The sequence below is a fragment of the Crocodylus siamensis genome, chromosome 1, assembly GCF_052110815.1.
Source record: "Crocodylus siamensis isolate JL-2025a chromosome 1, ASM5211081v1, whole genome shotgun sequence".
Classification (NCBI taxonomy): domain Eukaryota; kingdom Metazoa; phylum Chordata; order Crocodylia; family Crocodylidae; genus Crocodylus; species Crocodylus siamensis.
In genome coordinates, this window is record NC_143395.1 from 72,641,532 (window position 1) to 72,663,117 (window position 21,586).

Consider the following 21,586-nt stretch of genomic DNA (forward strand, 5'->3'; position numbering starts at 1 on the left):
AGGACTGCCTGTATACCTATTTCCAGATTCTTTTAAAATATATCAAAATGTTTTGAAATACACTAAAAATACATATTCCTTTCCACAGCAATTTTTATCAGTGTTGTACAGATCATTGACATAGCTGTTTAATTTTGCTACTCTGTGCCACTTTACACTGCTATGAGAGCAGAAGAGAATAGTGTTTCAAGTGTTGAATACTCATACTTGAGGCCAGATTTTTAAAGGAGCCCAGCACCTACTGGCTCCCATCATGAGATTGATGGCTAGCTCTTTAGAAGAGCCAACATGTTGAGCAGTTCTCAAATTCTGTCTCTAGATCTGTTGCTTTCTTCCATGGCATGGTTTTACTTTCTTGAATCTATGTCTCCATTGTTTTTTATCTAATCTTCTATATTGGCACAAGACACTCAGATGACATTGGAATAACAACTGCATTTCATAACAATTTAAAGAGATGAAAATTTAGCTAAAAATAGAAACAAATACAACCCTCCCCTGCAAAACAAATGGGCCAATACTTGCCTTTTTCAACCCATTCTGATTACAAGAAGCATATTCAGATTACCCTATTATATTATTTTAAGCCCTAAACACTGCTCCCTCTGATTAATCCAAGCCAGTAGCAATCTTATCAATTAATCACAATTTATTGTTTAGTAAAATGTCTATTTTAGAATATTTATACTTTCCAGAAACTGTAAGGCTACTCCCTAGATACCTTTTGTTGTTTTTGAAAACACATATTTCAAAAACACATTTCCTTCCACAGTTCTGGCTTACTGCATAAAGCCATTTACTTTATATTTAATTTCTAAGGCTAACTGAATCTGAGGAGTGAGTCTTCCTGCATATAATGTCCTGTGAACATTATACAGTAGTGATATTCATTTTGTTCACAAGCTAGAACATGGGTTTGTGGGATATTGAGAAAATGAGATAATAGTAAGATTAATGGAAGGTTTGGCTTGTTTCATGATTCAAAGGCCTCTTTTGAGAATACATATCAAGCAAATTCCAGTTGCTGCCAAGTATATTTTTGCCCTGTTTTTCTTCTACAGTCATGCTACCTTTATTTTTTGTTGATAAGAGCAAGGAACACAAAGGAGAATTCCAATTATAGTTGTTTGTAAGGTTCACTTGCTTTCAGAAATGGCTATAGAAATATGTATCACAAGAATAACAAGCTCTCTGTTTGCAAAAGCAAAATCACAATCCTTATCAAAATATGTCACCATTGTGAAGATAAGTCTTAAATGATGGTATAATTTAAGTTATTCATTTCTTTTTTTTTTGACTGACATAACTTTTAATTAGTACTGTTAACTCTGAGGGCTTAGTATAACTTGTATACTAGTAAGCAAAAGGATTTCAAATATTTCTTACATATAAACACATGCAAAGAGAGAAAGCTTACTAAAATAATTATAAAAAAAAATCATTGAGCCTATAGGTTTGCATCTGCACCCATTACATTCGGAGTGCTTTGAGAGGAAGGATGCTTAGAATTGAGTTCCTGAGTTCTAAGGAAGCTTAGAACTCAGGAAACCAAAGTTCAATTCCATGTTTTGCTGTGGACAGCTATGCCATTTGGGTCCCCTGCTACCAGAAATATGTCTGCTTTGTTACCAGAGGCAGTCTAGTAAAAATTCAAAGACAGTTACGGGAACAGAAGCTAGAACCCAACACTCTTCTTTCCTGGGGGAGTGCCCTCTTTACTGGACTTTTGAGTGAGCTATTATGCAATTCCTTCTTCTTTGATTTCTTGTAGGCTCATGAATCTTGTCCCTTTTGGCTGTCCAGCGGGTCACATTCAGCAGGATGCGTGGCCCCCTCTTCAGTGGCTAGGGTACTTTCCTGGAAAGTGGGAGATATAGGTTTGAATCCCAGCATGAAGAGGTAGGGCAAGACTCCCAGATCTCCCACTTTCTAGGAAAGTGCTCTTGCCTTAAGGCAGGGGTGTCCAACCTTTTTGAATGTGGGGCCAGATCATGAACTTTTTATCACCCAGTGGGCCTGTGGGCCATATTCAAAGACCTCACAGGAAGTGGTCTCACATCAGGAAGTGATGTCACGTGACCTTTGACACCAATGGAGTTGCAGGAAGTGAAAATGAAATGTGGTTCAAAATCCAAAATAAAAACAATATAAAAGCAACAATGAAATAATACCAAACACTTGACTAAAATAAAACACTTTCGCTTCTTCTCACTTCTCAATGAATGAAAGAAGCATAATGCAAGTCGACAGATCAAATGTGAAAAAGATATCAGCCATAGTGGAAACTAATCAAAGCAACAAAATATAGGCATTTTTGAGAATAATCTTCAAGAAGATTTACTTTTATTGAATTAATAACTTGTTAGTAACACATCTTTAACAAGTAGTAACAAATTGAACCCCCAATCCCGCACAAAGAGAAACAGAAGCAAACACAATCCAAACACTGGACAGTATTTTTACAAAGATTTTTTACCTGCTCCAAATTTACGTTGGAGCCCAGATCGTTCGTGCTCTATTCTTGAGCATATTGTTCAGTCTTAAACGAGCATACAGCACAGCTGCAGGGGCCTCAGCCACAGCTTTCTCTCCTTGGTGCAGCCTTGCCAGCCCATCCCGTCCGCTATCAAGTGGTGGCTTCCCCATGTGCTGCTGCACTTTCCCCCTACCTGCGCCAGCTGGTCCCAAAAGCCAGGGGGCTTCACCACTGTTTCTACTGGCCAGTGCCGACCCAGCCAGGTGTCCCCAGCAGCATGTGGGAAGCCAGATTCAGCCTCATGCTGCCCCAGAGGGGATGGGCCCAGCCTGGCACTGACCAGGAAAAGCAGCATGCAGCTGAAGCCAGCTTCCCACATGGTGCTGGGGACGGGAGGAGACCCGGCAGGTCAGCACCAGCCAGCAGAAGCAGCAGCGGAGCCACGTGCCACTAGGGACTGACCGGTGCAGGCAGGGGGAAATGCAGCTGAGCCCCTGCCGCTCCAGCTGGGCTCCTCCCGTCCCAAGCGGCACACGGCTCTGCCACCACTTCTGCTGGCTGGTGCAGACCCAGGCGGGCTCCTCACGTCCCCAGCAGCTTGTGGGAAGCCGGCTTCAGCCGCATGCTGCTCCAGATGGGACAGATCCAGCTGGGTTAGCACCAGCCAGGAAAAGTGGCATGCAGCTGAAGCCGGCATCCCACAAGCTACTGGGGATGGGAGGAGCCCGGCTGGGTCTGCACCGGCCGGCAGAAGTGGCAGTGGAGCTGTGTGCCACTCAGGACGGGATGAGACGAGCCCAGCTAGAGTGGCAGGGGCTCAGCTGCATTTCCCCCCTGCCTGTGCCGGTCAGTCCCAAGCGGCACATGGCTCCGCTACTACTTCCGCTGGTCGGTGCTGACTGCCGGCCTCCTCCCAGACCCAGCAGCACGTGGGAATCTGGCTTCAGTTGCATGCTGCTCCGGATGGGACAGGCCCGCCCGGGTCGGCACCAGCCAGCAGAAGCGGCGGTGGAGCTGTGCGCCGCTCGGGACTGACCAGGACAAGTAGGGGGAAAGTGCAGCTGAGCCCCTGCTGCTCCGGCTGGGCTCATCCTGTCCTGAGCAGCATGAGGTAAAAAAAACTCTCTCTCGGTTCGTTTTCTTTGGAGGCTCATTGAATAACAAATTCTTAGGCACACATTGTTGGTGAGACAAAAGGTATATATTTGCAAATAGGGTCAGAGGGAGAAGACAAAAGATCAAAACCCTCTGCCCCTGAGTACCATCATTAGCAGGCTTTTATCCCCTCTCTTCTGGCACGTGTACAGAAGCAGGAACTCTTACAACTCATTTCCGGTTCATACAAACATGCATGAGAATACGTCAGATCATGCATCCCATGTGTATTATAATTAACTACTTAAGTATGCGGGGCGGATAGGCTTAATATGTATTAGCTGATTGCGCCTGCTCAGAAAGTATTTTAGGTTACCAAAAGTTCAAACCTTCTCTGCCCCAAGGACAGGACCATTAAAAATTGCAATTTACTCTTATCTACATGAGAACGCTAAGGAGTATATGCTTTACTGTAACAAAGAGATAGTAAATTTGCAGAACAAAGAGAGCTCTTGGAGTTTTCCTTCCGTTCCCAACCCCCCCCCTTCCCTCTCTCATTAGGGAGACAAGGAAGGCTGGCAGCCGTACTTATTCAAAGGACAACTATTGATGGGAGCTAACAGCTATTGATAATGCATTTTTAATAATATTTCTAACAATATTCCCCCCTCAAGATGCTTTCTGATCTTTACTTCATTTGGGCATATCAAGATAATTACGAGGAATTCTTCTGAGGACCATGACTTTTGCTACAGTCTGTGCTTTTAGAGGGACTGCTGCAACCTGCATTCCTTCTACTGTGGTGGTTATCAATCTAGTAAGACAAGGAATGAGACAAGGGATAAAAATCAAACCAGTTAGAGCACACAAAAGCACAAACCCTACTTTTTTCCACCAGGGTCCTCCAAATAATTGAAACCACCAGTCCTTATTCCATGTGGTTTCCCACGTTTGTATTGGTACATGGGCTATTTTCCTAATCTCTTTGGCAATCTCTAAGACCACCTTCCCGTTATCATCTATTTGGAGGCAACAATTAGAAAGGTTGAACTTTCCACAGACTCCGCCATCCTCTGCGAGTAAATAGTCTAAAGCCATTCGATTTTGGTATATGGCTTCCCTCATCTGAGAACTTTGTCGAGCCAGCAACTCGAGAGCAGTGGCGGTCTGGTTAGTAATTACTTCCAAGACTGCCTGCAACCGGATGATTCTATTCAGCATATATATTGGTGTCCGGTAGCCCCAACTCCCATCATTAGCCCATGTAGCTGGTCCATAATACTCAATAATCCTCTGAGGAGGCCACTCATCCTCCTTCCACTTTTGGGAGCCACCCTGTGTCAAACTTACATCAATACTTCTCTTGGCCCTGTTCCAATCATCATACAAAGAGACTCCCAGCTTATTTCCACCCTCAGATGGTAACAAAAAGAAAGATGGTACAATTACTCCAATATAGCAGGTTCCCGTCCACCCTCGTGGTAGGACCGTATAGGCACGCTTTCCACAAATCCAATAATGTCCTTTTAGGGCCCTGTGTTCCCCTCCCAAGGCTAGGGGGTCACGGCTGTGGAAAAGAAGGGGATAGTATTTGGTGCCCTTATGCCCTAAAGGGCCAGTGTGATAGTTACTCAGTTTAAACTGACATTTCCATACGCCATCTTTATCCCTATACTCGCACTTGGTTATTTCATTTGTGTCATTTAAGGCACTCCAATATGCATTAAACCTTGCCACTGTGCCATTCAGGTGTGCCCATTGCCACTTATAAATGTAGGTAAATCGTTCGCCTCGGGTCTTTTCATATGCCTGACATCTGGTAGGGTCAGGATCGAAAGGTAATATTCTTGTCCTTTTGAGATTTTGCATCTGTGTGGAGATTGGGAGCCTAACGGCAGCAGAATTCCATTGATCAGCATACCTGCTGCATACTCGGGCCCATTTTAATGTCCATGTACACTGACTATGTCCTAACCTCTTTCCTGTACCATTACTGCTAATACAGTACTCTCCCAAGGCCACTTGGGAAAGATCCCAGCTGTGGTTCTCATTCCATTCTTGACCAGTACTCTTAACATCTGCTTTGTCACTGACTAACCATTTTGGGGCCAAAGGAAAAGCCCTCCAAGGCCACTGTTCTCCGGCCTCTCGGAGCCCCCCACAGGCCCAGCAGTTGGTAAGATTAAAAGTACTTGCAATCCTCTCCATCATATCAACATACAAATTTGTCCCTGGGGGAGTAATTTGGGAAAGCGGGGGCATAGGCCAGTGGCTAAGGCTATGCAATCCTGCTTCTTTCATTATGCAGATAACAACAAGGCACATTATAATTCCCACCATATTTTCCCTTTTACTTTCTGGACTAATTTTCTGAACTTTGATTAAGCCGTCTCAGGCGCACTTGGAGATCACCAGTAGGTTCACAGCTCCACTTGCTGGCTTCTTGTTCCGAAGACGACTCAGCTTCCGGAGTGAGTTCGTCTTGGGAGTTGTTGTCCTCTGACGCTTGTGGATGTCGTTTCACACGGGTATGGTGTATCCAACGGTCATGGCCAGCAATCTTTACAGCGGTGTGGGTTGTTAGAAGTACCTGGAAAGGGCCACTCCACCTCTCAGTCAGAGGTTCCTTTTTCCACCGCTGCACCAAGACCCAGTCTCCCGGGGAGAAGTCATGTACCGGTACGTCTAAAGGCAGGCGCTGAAAGGAGGCTGCATACCTGTGAAGAGAAAACAAGACAGACTGCAAAGCAATAACGTACATATGAAGCTCACTATTACCTAATTCAAAAGTTACATTCTCTCGCATCCCAGGAGGTAAGACTCGAGGCGGCTTGCCAAACATAATTTCATATGGGGTCAATTTAAGGCCCCGTCGGGGAGTGTTTCGAATGCAAGTAAGGGCGAGCGGCAATGCTTGAGGCCACTTAAGACGTGTTTCAATACAGATTTTGGTGAGCAAAGTCTTTAAAGTCCTATTCATACGTTCCACTTGTCCTGAACTCTGTGGTCTCCATGGTGTGTGTAATTTTCAAGTAACCTTGAGAGTTTGCGCGACTCCTTGAACCACTTTTCCCACGAAGTGTTGTCCTTGGTCCGACTCAATGGACTCAGGCAGGGAATACCGTGGAATGATCTCCTGCAACAAATACTTCACTACTGTAGCCGCAGTGGCAGTCCTGGTGGGCCAGGCCTCGACCCAACCAGAGAGCTGGTCTACCATGACAAGTAAAAACCCGTGATGTCCGGACCGTGGGAGCTCGGCAAAATCAATCTGCCATGCCTGTCCAGGGTACGCTGCCCAGGGTCTACCTCCCATTGGCACAGGGGGTTTCCTTCGGGGGTTTACTTTCTGGCATGTGATGCACTTGGTAGCAATGCGCTGAGCTTCTACATATAGCCCTGGAGCTACTGCTTGGCGAATCACTAGATCACCCATGGCCAAGCCTCCCATATGGGTTCTTGCATGGAGCTGTTGCAGCACCTCCCGAAGCAATGGCCTAGGTATCATGACTTTCCCTCCTGGTACTATCCACCACCCCTGGGAGTTCTTTTCTGCACAAGCTCTTTGTGCAAATTTATCTTCTTCAGGGGAATACTGTGGGACTAAATCTTGGATGTCTGGCCATATGGCATGGGACATGGCCTGCTTGGATACCTCCTCCGCTTCTCCCCCAATAAATGCAGCTTCCTTTGCTGCTGAATCAGCCTTTGCATTTCCAAGCTTATGCTTTTCCTCAGCGGCCTTCCCATGGGCCCGCACATGAATGACTGCTACCTCTTTAGGCTGGTGGAGTGCCTCTAGTAGCTTGATAATCTGGGGGCCATTAGCAATTTTATTCCCAGAGGCCGTAATAAAACCCCTTTCTTTCCACAATAGTCCGTGTGCATGGACTGTAGAAAAAGCATAGCGAGAGTCAGTGTATATATTAACCCGCTGGTCTGTCCCCAGCTGTAATGCTCGGGTGAGCGCAGTGAGTTCTGCGGCCTGTGCCGACCATGAGCTTGGCAATGACTCCCTCCATACTACCTTATCCAAGGTTACCACTGCACATCCTGTTCGTCTTTTTCCATCGATAACAGAGCTGGAGCCGTCTACGAAGTATTCAACATCTGGGTCCTCAATTGGGTCCTCAGCAAGATCAGGTCGCACCTGTGTGGTTTGATTTAGGACCTCAAGGCAGTCATGCATCGGTTTCCCTGGCTCCGGCAGCAAGGTTGCAGGGTTTAAGGCTGTGGTATGTTTGAAAGTAAGTCCTGGATTAGAGAGCAAAAATATCTCATACCGTGATTGTCTGGAGGGGTTAAGAAATTTCCCTCCCTCAGTCCCTAGGATCTGGGGAACTCCATGAGGAGTGAGTATTTCCATATCCGCACCCATGACTATCTTCTGGGCTTCTTCAACAACCACTGCTGTGGCTGCCACAGCCCGAAGACAGGCTGGCCACCCGAGTGCCACTGGATCTAGAACCTTTGAGTAATATCCCACGGGTCTCCAGGTCGGGCCTGATGGCTGTGTCAGCACCCCTGATGCAACCCCTCGATTCTCATGAACATACAGTCGATATGGCTTTTTACTGTTTGGGATGGCCAGGGCAGGGGGCTGGGTTAATGCTGCTTTAAGCAGATCAAAGGCATGCTGCATTTCTTTATTCCATTTCCATTTAGTGAGACTCTCCTTAGTTAGTGAGTCATACAGTGGTCTAGCCTTCCCACCATAATCTGGTATCCATAGTCGACAGAACCCAGTTAGCCCTAGGAATGCCCGCAGCTCCTTGGGTGACTTAGGTGGGGTTAGACCTTGGATTGCCTGTATGCGATCTGCACTTAGGGCTCTGACTCCTTTTGAGAGCTTATATCCCAAAAATGTGACTTCAGGCTGACATATCTGGGCTTTCTCTCTAGAAACTTTATATCCTTTTTTTCCCAGAGTGTTTAGGAGTGACCTGGTGGCTTCCTCACAGAGCTGCAAGTTTGGGCTTGCAACTAGCAGGTCATCCACATACTGGAGGAGAGTCACTGCGGGGTGTGATCCCTTCCACTCCTCCAAGTCCTTCTGAAGGGCAAGTCCGAAAATATGAGGGGCTGCTACGAATCCTTGTGGGAGAACTGTCCACATGAGTTGGGCTTTATGGAAGGTGTCTGGATCCTCCCATTCAAAAGCAAACAATTTTTGACTGTCTCGGTGAAGGGGAATAGAGAAGAAAGCATCTTTCAAATCTAGCACTGAAAATATTTCAGCTTCCCCCGGTACTTGTGTCAAAATCGTGTGAGGGTTCGGGACTACAGGATGGTCTGAAAGGACCTTCTTATTTACTGCCCGTAAGTCTTGGACCAGTCTGTATGAGACCCCATCTGCCTTCGGCACTCCAAGGATGGGGGTGTTATAGGGTGAAGTCCCTTCCACTAGCCATCCGTACCTCTTGTATTTCTCTATTAACGGCTTGAGTCCAGCTCTGGCCGCTCGGCTGAGTGGGTACTGCTTTACCCGAACGGGCCCCTCCCCATCCTTGAGTACGATCCTTACCGGGGAGACGAACTTAGCTCGCGCAGGGGTTCCATCAGCCCATACTGAGGGGTCTACTCCAGTCATGTGATGTTCTGGACTTACTGCAGGGCATCGGTCCTCCAGGAGAGCCATCTGATAGTTCGAGCTCTGCTTGACAGGTAGCTGGACCACCATCTGATCGTCTCTGAAAAAGATCTCAGCTTGCAATTTTGTGAGTAAGTCCCGCCCAAGGAGTGCAACCGGGCAACTTGGAGAATACACAAAGGAGTGCTCAAGCAAATGATCTCCCACTTTGGTGAGGAGTGGTTTACAAACAGGGAGTCGGGTTTGCACTCCCTCAATCCCTTCTACAAGTACATGCTGTTCACTAGTTCCTGCACAGGGGGGTTTTTCTGGAATCATTGAAAATGTAGCCCCAGTATCCACCAAGGCTTCAAAGTTTTTGCCACCAACCCTAATGGTTACCATGGGATCTTCTCGGGCTCCAACCCGAAGGGTAGTGGTCTTAGATCCCTGTCCCCTTCATTCTGAATCCTCACCCTTGTCTTCTGCCCGCATGAGGTGACCTCTCGGTTCCCTCTCTCTCTTCTCCTTCAACTTCGGGCATTCCCTTTTCCAGTGTCCTTTCTCTTTGCAATAAGCACAAACGTCTGCTCCCACTCTTTCTCCTTTCCCCTTCTGCATCCCAACCTTTTCAGAGTTCCCTCCAGTTATAGCAGCTGCTAGTGCTGCCATCTGTCGCTGAGCCTTTTTATCCTCCTTGCGCTCCTGCACTTGCTCACGATTCCCATACACCTTATATGCAATTTCCACCAGCTCTGAAATCGGTTTCCCAGCACCTCCCTCAGTTTTCTGTAACTTCTTACGGATATCAGCAGCAGATTGACCAATAAACATAAGATTTACCATGCGCTGGTTATCTGGGGCTTCTGGATCCAGATCCGAAAACCTGCGAAATGCCTCATACAGCCTCCCAAGGAAAGCTGAGGGATCCTCCTCTTTTCCCTGTCTCACTTCATACAACTTAGACAGATTGGTAACCCGAGGCACTGCCTTTCCCATTGCTTCCACTATAATTCCCAGATACCGTGCACTCAGCTCTCTGCCTTCGGCAGTGTGATTATCCCATCTCGGCTCTTCTACAGGGAAGGTATCACGCAGAGTACGACCAGCAGCACCCTCTAACTCAACTCTGGCTGTCGCAATACGCTCTGCTGTCCCCAACACTAATCTCCTCTCCTCCGGGGTTAGGAGGGTCTGGAGCATCATCTGGACATCAGCCCAAGTGGGTCGATGAGTCTGCCCAATGGATCGAAACAAATCCCTCATCTTTTCAGGGTCTTCACGAAAAGAGGGGCTCTGATTCTTCCAGTTAAATAAATCTGAAGTGCTAAATGGGGTGTAGACAAAAGTTGCAGTGCCTCCTTCCCCAATAACCTCTCGCATCGGACAGTTCAACACCGGCTGTGACTCTACAGGCTTGCGCAAATAATAACCCTTATTTCCTGATTCAGATGAGGCACTTGGCTGAGGCTCACGCTCTAACTCATTAGGTATGCCTTGGTACGTCGGTGGTGGTCTCTCTAAGGGAGGGGGCGGTGGTGCAGAAGGACTGGATGCCGAGGAGGCGTCTGACTCATCTTCGCTACCCGACAGGGCAACCGGAGCACGGGTCCGGTACTCAGCCAATTCAGAATCCCCCCCCTCATTAGACTCAGGAAGTACAGGCACCCCCCCTCGAGTCTTTTTCTTAACAAGCATCACATGAGACTTTACTAAGTAATTCTTAATCCAAGGTGGCTGATTTTGAACCACCCACAACCAACAATCAATATAAGGAAACTGATTCCAATACCCATTTTGCATAACAATTTCATGGATAGCTATCACTTCTTTTAGCACAAAGGATCCTTTCGGGGTCCAGTGGACCCCAAATGTTGGCCACTCGAGTTGACAAAACTGAGTTAAATTACTTTTTTTCATCTTTATTCCGTAATCGGCCGGCCTTGCAAATTTATTAAAATGACGTAATAAGCACCTTAGAGGGGTATCCGTGTTTTCTACACGGGAGCTAACCGTACCCATTTTGCCCACAAAAGTGCACCCAAGGCACACCAAATACCAAAAAGTCCCTTACAGCAGATGATTTACCATGAGAACATGCACACCTCCTGCTCCGGACCCAGAACCAAATTGGGCAAAGGGAATTCGTATACTCACTCAGATACCCCAGAGATCTCGATCCAAAGCCAAAAATGTGTACCTGGAGACTCCAAAAAAAAAAACAAAATTTGCATAGGAGCTCTTAGTGTTCCGGATGTTCCGGCTCACACCTCAAGCCCCCCCTCAGGGCGAGCCAAAAAGAAAGGCTCGGCGCGCAAACCCCCCAGGGGGGCAGAGACGATGTGCCGACGAACTCCGGAGTTATCCAAAGAAAGCCCCACGTTGGGCGCCAGGTTGAGGTAAAAAAAACTCTCTCTCGGTTCGTTTTCTTTGGAGGCTCATTGAATAACAAATTCTTAGGCACACATTGTTGGTGAGACAAAAGGTATATATTTGCAAATAGGGTCAGAGGGAGAAGACAAAAGATCAAAACCCTCTGCCCCTGAGTACCATCATTAGCAGGCTTTTATCCCCTCTCTTCTGGCACGTGTACAGAAGCAGGAACTCTTACAACTCATTTCCGGTTCATACAAACATGCATGAGAATACGTCAGATCATGCATCCCATGTGTATTATAATTAACTACTTAAGTATGTGGGGCGGATAGGCTTAATATGTATTAGCTGATTGCGCCTGCTCAGAAAGTATTTTAGGTTACCAAAAGTTCAAACCTTCTCTGCCCCAAGGACAGGACCATTAAAAATTGCAATTTACTCTTATCTACATGAGAACGCTAAGGAGTATATGCTTTACTGTAACAAAGAGATAGTAAATTTGCAGAACAAAGAGAGCTCTTGGAGTTTTCCTTCAGTTCCCAACCCCCCCCCCTTCCCTCTCTCATTAGGGAGACAAGGAAGGCTGGCAGCCGTACTTATTCAAAGGACAACTATTGATGGGAGCTAACAGCTATTGATAATGCATTTTTAATAATATTTCTAACAAGCACATGGCTACCCCTCTTCCCACACGCACCGCATCGGCAACATCAAGCTGACGCAGTGCGTATGGGAACTTTGTCCCTTCCCCAGCCCTTCAGTAGCCATTAGGAAGCTGCTGAGGGGCTGGAGGTGGGAATGAAAGTGCTTACTTTCGTTTCCTGTCGCAGCACCGCGGGCCTCAGAAAATGCCTTGGCGGGCCGCATGTTGGACAAGCCTGCCTTAAGGCTATTGTGCAAAAGGTGGGCACTACTAATGATTTTCAAGAGTGAACAGGATACTGAACTTTATAGTGTAGTCAGTTAGGGCAGGGGTTTTCAACCGGGGCTATGCTTGCCGATCAGCCATGGGGGACTGCCTCCCGCTTGTTGACTGGCTCCTGGGATACTATTCCCCCCCCACCCCCACTCATCTGACTGCCGTGGGACTCCTGCCTTGTCAACTGGCTACTGGGGGCACAATGACCCAAAAAGGTTGAAAACCCCTGAGTTAGGGCTTTGAGGTTGACAGAAACTTACACTATAAGTAATGATCCTGACACCATGAAAGAGCACCGTTCAGAACGGAGTCAGACTTCTGAGCTCTGATGGGGAGGGGGATTTCATGCACACCCCTGGGCCTCATGTTCCTGTTGGCTTCCTTTAGGCCAGGGAGGGGAAAATGGTGGATCCGGCCAGTGGCTGGACTCCATTTCCCATCAGCTCCTGCCCACATGGGTGGGGTGGGTTTCCATGGAGACCCCAGCAGCAGCCGGCCCTGATAGTGCCAGGCTGGGGTTTCTGTGGAGACTGCCCCAGCAGCTCTGGCAGGGCACACATCCGGGTGCGGAGCTGCTTCAGAGCCAGGCTGGGATCTTGTGGCGGTGACAGCATGGTGCAGAGCCGCAATCTACAGCCTGCATGCCCTGGGCAGGGTCGTGAAGGCAGTGGATCGCGACTCTGCCGCAGCTCCTTGCAGTGCTGACAGCTTGGTCTAGACCAGGGGCAGAGCCACGATCTGCTGCTTGTCCCTGCCTGAGACATGCAGACTGCAGATCACGGCTCTGTCTTGGCTCTTGACACCACCGCAAGATCCCAGCCTGGATCCAGAGCAGCTCTCTTCCTTGCCACATGCCCTGGTCCTGGGGGGGAGGGGCTTTGAGGGCTATAGGCACCCTAAAATTCCCCGTAGCCATCCCTCGCCCTTTCTGCCTGTGGAGGGCAGTGCCGCCGCTGCTGTCTGCCCTGCATGGGCTGCGGTAGCTGATCCTGCCCTGCTCCTGCCCACAGCACAGCCCCCCTCAGCCCCCACACCAGGAAGAGACTGGTGCTGCTGCTGCCTGGCAGCACTGCTGGGGCTGGTCTCCACGGAAACCATGGCTGGTGCTATCATAGCCAGGCTGCTGCTGGGATCTCCATGGAAACTGGCTCCAGGAATGCGTGCAGGGGCTGCTGGGAAATGGAGTTCGCTGCTGGCTGGATCCAGGCTGTGGGCCCAACTTTGCCTGCACCTGCTTTAGGCCTTGCTGAGTGACTAGTCAATCTGGATCAGTCATGGGAAACATCCCATTCACTATTTAGGAAGTCAAGATGCCTCACGCCATCTAAATTTTAGGTGTTGCAATGCCTAAATTGAGGTACCCAGGAAACTGCCTAAGATTTGGCCACCAGCAATGCTCTTGAATATGTCCTGTTTATTCACTCCCTCTTTCATGTTCCAAAACAAGAAATGTGGCATTGAATCTGCTCCAGGGATGTTCCTTCCTGGTGCCAGAGACTGAAGTCCTAGGAGCAATCTCCAGAGCAGGTTCATCAGCATATTTCTTTGTTTGGAGCATGCAAATAGGAATGTGTGGGTGGTGCATTCCTGCTGCAGACACAGGGCAGGCAATAGCTCCCTAGATATAAAATGGGAGAAGCACCTAATTCTGTGCCTGTATGAAACTATCTTGAAGATCATGGTGGAGATGTGTCTACTGGAGTAATATGCAATGCAGGGATCACAGATATCTAAAGATTATCTACCTTAAGGCTGGTCCAGCAATGTTTCAGCTACCTTCCTATATTATGACATGGTTCTTGCCACCACCCCAAGCACAGAGCCCAGTCCTTCATATTAAGCTGCCATGAGAAAATTGCTCTGTGATTAGACTGGAAGAAAAGGGGTTGGGAATGGTACTGAAGAAAACTTCAGAGGAGGGAGAAGTCCTAGGAGTCTAAGACTGTGCTTAGAGTCTAGGACTGGATCATGTGTCTAGTGGGGCTAATGTGTCCTTTTTCCTGTGTCCATTTTTTTAAGACCTTTTTCAGAGATGGAATTGGAGAACAGCCTGGAGACAGAGCATTAAAGGAGATGGATCCTCTGCGAGACAAGCAGTGGTTTAATTGTGTGGTTATTATTAATTTATTATGAAGGGATAAGCTGGGTACACCCAAGGGTGTGCCCTATTCTCAATCAGATGGGACGGGTAGGCAGGAGGGAGTGCTGTGAGAGGGATGCCAGAATTTCGAGCAGACCCCTCTTTCTGCTATAGAGTTAGCCCAAGCCCAGAATTCTTAACTATATACAATTTACTGAATTAGCAACATATATTAAAAAAAACCTCTTTAAGATATAACTACAGATATAGATACAAATATACATATACAGGTCTGTTAGCTGGAGGAAGTCTGCCCTAGGGAGAGTATTCTGGTAAGTACCCGTGCCTCAGGCCCAGAAGAAGGGTAGATCCCAGGACAGTCAATCTAGCAGGTTTATACCACAAGTGGGTTAGCTAATAAAGACATCCTTACAGAGCCCATTATACAGAATTAATACATCCAACTATTTATAACACCAACAATAACAATAGGTACCAACTAGGAAACATAACTAGACCAGATATTAGATGCACCCTATCTGGGTTCCAACGACTTGGTCCCTCAAATGGGATAGGGTCTTCTCCCCGTAGGCCCACTCCACCCAGGGTCCCTTGCTCAGGGGCGCCTCCCCTGCGGGATCCAAGTTCTCAGTAACTCAGGGTCCTGTATCTGGGGGCTGTCAATCTGGCCTCTTGGTCCCCGCACTGTCTCAGGCCTCCTGGAGCTGTTGGCCTTGAGTTGAGTGTTCTTCCCTGTGGGCCCTGTGCCCCGTGTTGGGCACCCAGGGAGCTCCTATGGGAGCCAAGCCCTCACTGGCTTCAGTTCCCCAGCCTCATACCAGGGGTCTTTCCCTTTCCCAAGCCCTGCTGTGGGCACTGGGGCTCTTTTAGTGTAATGCTGAGCCACACTGTATGGCTCTGGTTATCCAGCCTAGAGCTGGGGCTAACTTGAGCAGCCTCGAGCTGCTCCTAGGACTGACTGTCCATGCGCTGACCTGCGCACCATTAAGGCCTAGGCAGGACCCAGATGATGGTCTTTTCTGGAGCTCCTCTTTCCTTGCCGTCCCTCACTGCATCTGCCCAGCATGCTGAGCACGCTGGGCTTTTATTTACACTTGAGGCCCCGCCCCTGAAGTCTGCCGGATTTGCAAAGCACAGTCTTCAATCAGGTCCAGGGGCTCCTTACATTCCCCTCCCTGCCCAGGTAGGAGCAGGGCAAGCCCCTCCCACCTGATACCTGATTGGTGGAAATGTTCCACCAATCAGAAGGGTCCTTCTCCAAGCTGGGCTTGCCAGGTAAAAGCAGCAAACCCGCCACAAAGGGGAATGGTAACAAAAGTAGGAAGGCTTTCTGGTCAGTAAAAATTGACAACAGTGCTTAGTCTCCTGGAAATCAGCTCAGCTCTCAGCAAGCCTTTGCATCTTAGCTCAGCATTCTGGTAATGTTATCCAAATATTCTCTACTCCCCACCAGTCCTCCCACTTCTGGCAGGTGTTGCTTTGTGTTTTGCACAAGGGTTAGCCAGTCTAGGTTCCCCAGCCTTATATAACGTTGACACTTTTATTGGTAACTTGCCACCCTGCTTGCAGTAGCTACAGTAGAAGGGAAAAGGGGGAATTTCAAGTAGATTAGTCTGACCTCAATAGAGTACAAGGCCCGAGAACAAGTTTTAAAGGAAAAATAAGAGATATGGAGGTTAGTGGAAAACAGGATAAAAATGCAATGTGGATTTACAGAATGAAGGCTGCAGACTTGAACCCACGGCTTTGGCCTGACCAGTACAGCTATGTATCCCACTCTGCCATTGGATGAGGTCTGCCTAATGCCTCCAATGGTGCCTGAAACTCCTCTTTCTGATCCCTGAGTGGCTGGCTCCCATCTCCCAACTCTCACTTTCTTTAAAGAGCAGGGAGAAGAATAGGAAGTGACTTGGTAATAGGGCCGTTTCTGATTCTAGATGGCATGTTGCTAACTTGTTTGCCTCTGGACATCCTGGTTTTCTAGTCTGGCTTGCTCAGAGAGTTTGCTGTCCCCTGGCCTTCTGGCTTCCTCATTTGGCTTGCTTGTGGACTTTGCTCTTTTTTCTCCTCCCACTCTTTCCTCAGCCCGCTATGTTGCTCCCTGATTGGCATCCCAGGTCTGGCTGCCTATGTTCTGGCACTAACAAGAAGATCATACCAGACTAACCCAATATTTTTTAATTAGATAATTGAATTTCTAGAAAAAGAAAATGAAGTGTATTCAATCTATATGGACTTCAGTGGCAAGTTATTAGTTAAACTAGAGAAGATGGTGGTTAGTAAGAGAACCGTGTGGTGGGTATAAAGGAAATGAAGGTGTCTTAAAAGGAGAGCAAAAGGAGCTGTTGGTTTGTGGGGAGGTTACTAGTGAAATAGCTGTCTTGTCATAAATCTTATTTAATGCTTTCATTAATGATGTAGGCACAAAAAGAGGAAGCCTGTTAATGACATCTGCTCATGACACAAAATTAGGAGGCATCATCATTACAGCATATAGAAGATAAATTGAATCAGAATATCAAACCAGAGGAACTGAATGATCTTGAATAGGATAATAAAAAATACCATGCTTACTCAAATATAAGACTATGGTGAATGTAAGATGACTCAACAGCTAGATTCTACATACAGAAAATTTATAAACTTCTTATAATTTTTCACATATGGAATCCTATTATTGGAGATTCATTTTAAATTTGTCCTCCTTGCTACTGCAGGTGGTGGGGGCGACAGGTGATGAGGGGGTCAGTAATGGGGCAGGTGGCGGGGGACAGACAGTGAGGGAGCACGTGGTACAGGAGGTGGAGGGCAGTAATGGGGAAGGTGGTAGGGGGAAGGCGGTTAGAGGCAGACAACTTGCCCCCTGATGCAACTTACTCCCAGTTCCTGATTCCCCCTTTCTTTATCTATGCTGCTTCTGCCACCTGCAGCCTTAGGTCCCCACCCCTCTTCCTCCCATCTTCCCCCCCCCAAAGTCTCTCTCCCCCCTGCTTGCCCCTCAACCTCCCATCCCCATACCTTTGCTCTGCACTGGCAGACTTCATCTCTGCTGCAGCCTAGGGCATGGAGCACAGCTCTAGCCCACCCTGTAGCAGTGGTGTGTATCCAGCCCTGCTGTTCCAGTCTGGCCCCATAGCAGCAGTGACAGGGAGCCAGCACTGCTGTTATGGGGCTGGGAGCCGGAGCTGGAGCCATAGGACTTGCCTGCCCACCCCCTTCCCAGCCCCATTTTGCTCAGTTGTAAGGTGAGAGGCTTCCCCCCATGTTAAATGGGGGAAACAAACCTCATCTTCTACCTGAGTAAATATGGTAGGGTGAAATTTAACAGAATGGACAAAGGCATGCACTTAAAGACTACTTTCAAGAATTTCTGCTGTAACCTAGATGCTTGTCACTCAAAAGTGACAGGAGGAGAGAAAGGCTGAAGCAGGTTAATTGATCCCAGTATTACAATGACCCACTAACGTGATGTGGTCCTGAAAAAGGCAAATGCAATCTGGTGAGGCATTTCCAGAAGAGAAAGGGAAGAATTAATATCATTGCACAAACCCAGGTAAGACCTCAGTTAGAATACTGTGTACCTTCCTGGTTAACCCATGTGCAACAAACATGAACTCAAACCAGAGAAAGTCCACTGAGAGGCTCAGGGGAAAATGATTGGAAACTGAAAGAGTTTGGCTTGTTTAGCATAGCAAAATAAAGGCTGAGAGGTGATATGATTTGGTCCTTATAAATATGTCAAGAAGGTAAATGCCAAGGAAAGAAGAAAATTCTTCAGTTAAAGGACAGTGGGTATAAACTGGCCATGAATAAATTCAGGGTGGAAAACAGAAAGTTTCTAACCATCAAACAGTGAGATTCTGCAACAGCCTCTCAGCAAGACTAGTGGTGGTGAAAACCTTAGCTAATTTTAAGATGAGGCTTGATTGTTTGATGTGATAGCAAAAGACTGGTCTTGATGATGCAGGAGGTCTCTGAAGTTTTGTGTTCCTGCAGCCCCCTCATCCCCAACCAGTTTCAATTTTTTAAATTTTTTTTATTTTTTTTAAATTATTTCAAAATGTATTATTATGCTCTTCTTTAACTGTGGCTATTTTGATACAAGGAGTTATGGAAAAGTCCAGGGTGAGAAGATGAAGTAAAAACATAAAAGTACAAAATAGTTTTGGCACAGCATAAGGGGAGAGAAAATGGATGTACTTTCATTTTCTTGGAAGGCACTTTGCCTTCAGGGGTGGCTAAGTGATTAATGCATATTGCTGGTGCTCCAAAGGTGTGAGTGCAAGCTTTGCTGTGGGTTTTCACTGACAGATTCTTTTTTTGATGCAATAATGACCATATGCCTGGTCACTTGGGCTGGGGAATCAGATGTAGCCAGATGTGGTACTGGCTATATCACCCCACTGTACGTCTTAGCCAGGCTCACTTGCTTGCTGCTAGGCTCAGACAACTCTGAACAGAGGCAGGGCTCTCAAGCAGTGTGGGTAAAGGGATAATAATTGTACGGGTTCTGACATTTTTCTAGGGATAGACAATCATTTGGAATAATACAAAACAGAAAGTGGGAAAGGATGTGGGAGGAGATGATGCTTGCCATTCTCCTTGAGAATGATATGAGTAATAGGGGTAAGGACTAGTGTTGTTTGAATGAGTGCTCGCCATAACGATTACTCAGCAGCATCCCAAAGAACCACTTCCATCATTATCACTATCACCTGGCTGCAGATTCTTTTCTGACACCACATGCTGTTACTGAAAAACTAACAAACTACAGTCAACCATGACCTGTAAAACCCTAATCTGCCACAGGTGAAGCAGTAGCACCACAGCAGCCAATGTCCTGCTGCTGCCAAGTTTGTTAACGCTCAAGAGATCTCAGGAAGAGGGCCATGGCTCCTGCTACACAGGAAGATGAAACCTCCACAGTCCATATCAGTCTGACCATGGAGTAAAATGCGTTTTTGACTGTTGCAGAGCCATGCTTCAGGGGCAGCCGTAACACCCTGCTGGTATCCACGCAACTCCTGCCCCCACTCCAGCTCCTTGGAATACTCTCCCCATTCCTCACTTCTTCTTCATGGCAATGTGGTAGGGCACTGTTGGTGCCTGCCACTTTAAGGGCTGAGCCAAGCTGCCAGCAGGTGCTTGATTGCTGTGGCCATTTTAGATCCCTGGCTGCTGATATAAACAGAGCAGTTTGCTGCTGGCAGGCCAGGCAGTATGCAACATCCTGGAGGTAGAGGCAGGAGCTATAGGGGATGGTTTGGAGACTCCTGGTCCTGGACATGACCTAAAACTGCACCCTACCAGGAGTGGGTGGTCTGATGGGGCTCCCAGTGGCATGGAAACCTCCAGGAAATGCCAGGCCAGTTACCACCCCGGTGAAAGGTGAGTAGGGGTGCCTTAACCCCAGCCTTCACCTTTGGGTGTGCTATTTGAATTATCTGATCCAGGGAAGGCCAGGTAATCTTCAGGAAGTGCCTGAGCCTGCTGGGGTGAGTGACCCCATGGGGCCAGGCACACTTCATGGAGCACCTGACTGGGGAATGGGGGACCCTGATCCCTGAGTGCAGGCAGGGGTCCACTGCAAAGGACACCCATATAGAGCAAAGAAGCGTGGAGTCCTGACTGACCTGAGATGGGGCCAGGGCTTATAGGGAAGCCAAAGATCCCATGGAAGGGGCCACAGCTAATGGGCAAAGGGGATGGCTGAGTCGACTGCCTGAGATGTCATCTGTGAGACTTGGGCCGTGGTGTAGGGGTGGAATGGAGCTGCAGATAGCTTCCCCCACAATATCAGGGTGTATAATGGGCAGCCTCCCGCCTAATTAACATCTCAATTATGTTCCATCAAGGCACGGCAGGAAAGACGCGTGGACGGCCTGCCCAAAGGCAGGCGGGGAAACTAGCACTGCGGCTAGTCTGGGAGCCCATTTTGCCACAGGCAGCCCTTTGGATATTTGAAGTCTTATCGTGACCCTCCTAAGTACCTCTTCTGCAAGCAGAATATGCTTGGCTCCTTCAGTCTCTCCACATATGACTTGCCTTCCAAGCCTCTTATCATTTTTGTCACCCGTTTCTGGACCCTCTCTAACCTCTCCATGTCCATTTTAAAATGTGGAGCCAAAAACTACATGCAGTACTCAGATGAGGCCTAACTAGTGCCAAGTACAGTGGTACCATCACCTGCCGTGTCTTTCACCTAATGCTTCTCTGGATGCATCCCAAAACCTCATTTGTCTTTTGTGTGGCAGTATTACAATGAAGACTTATACTGTGTCTGTGATCTACCAAGACTCCTGATTCTTCTCTGTAGTGCTACCACTCAGCCAGGTGTCACTCATTTTGTATTTGTATTTTTGATTATTCTTCCCAAGGTGTGGCACCTTACATTTGTCAGCACTGAATTTCATCCTGTTGGCTCCAGTCCAGTTCTTCAATCTGTCGAGATCTTTCTGAATTGCAGTCCTACCCTCCAGCTTGTTTGCAGTCCTTCTCAGTTTTGTCTGAAAGCTTGCTTAGAAAACTTTGTGCTAGCATCCAAATCGTTACTGAGCACAATGAACAGCACTGGGCCCAGTACAGACCCCTATAGGACTCTGTGCCAAAACCTCCTGCCATTCTGACAAGGATCAATGTATAATTACTCTGTAATTGCTTGTAGTTATCAAGCCAGTTGTCTATCCCCCCCAGTAGTACTTTTGTCTAGCCCACATTTCTCCAATTTTTTTTATGAGATGGATCTAAATTCAGAAAAGATATGGAGGGGGACTTGATACTAAAAAAGTTGAGATTTTAGCTGGTGCCACTAAAGGGCGGAGGGGGCAGGACTCCCCCCCCCCCCCGTGCCTTGCTCTTTCCCAAATCTGCCTTTTTCCAACCCGTGGTCTGTACCACAAGGGGTGAACATGCATATAACGGTTAACAGCTGGACCACAGATAACACCTGGACTACAGCATAAACATACCCTAAATTGTTCCCATCATTGATTAGGGCCATTTTAACCTATTTCTAATTAGTATTTGATCTACCTGTTTTACCACTCTAAA

The 21,586-nt window shown here is 47.5% G+C and overlaps 2 protein-coding genes across 8 annotated transcripts in view; one reads left to right on the forward strand and one right to left on the reverse strand.

The window, feature by feature from the left end:
* The window catches only part of LOC149872929 (uncharacterized), a 211,547-nt gene that overhangs the window by 2,836 nt on the left and 187,125 nt on the right, over positions 1-21,586 (forward strand). The window lies entirely within an intron of this gene.
* LOC149872930 (endogenous retrovirus group 3 member 1 Env polyprotein-like) lies at positions 3,597-12,054 on the reverse strand. Of its 3 annotated transcripts, none has more exons than XM_090036840.1 (2): positions 11,691-12,054; positions 3,597-6,288 (listed from the first exon to the last, which is right to left on the reverse strand). In XM_090036840.1, exon 2 carries the CDS (start codon positions 5,909-5,911, stop codon positions 4,265-4,267), a length of 1,647 nt encoding a protein of 548 aa, XP_089892966.1. In that variant the 5' UTR covers positions 5,912-6,288; positions 11,691-12,054; the 3' UTR covers positions 3,597-4,264. The 3 variants fall into 3 exon arrangements, with proteins under 3 accessions (XP_089892966.1, XP_089892977.1, XP_089892988.1); XM_090036851.1 differs by lacking the exon at positions 11,691-12,054 and adding an exon at positions 11,298-11,635; XM_090036862.1 differs by lacking the exon at positions 11,691-12,054 and adding an exon at positions 11,229-11,261.

What these genes read in the sequence shown, in the direction of transcription:
- LOC149872930 (XM_090036840.1), bottom strand. Translation starts at nt 5,911, where the DNA reads ATGGTGGGAATTATAATGTGCCTTGTTGTTATCTGCATAATGAAAGAA.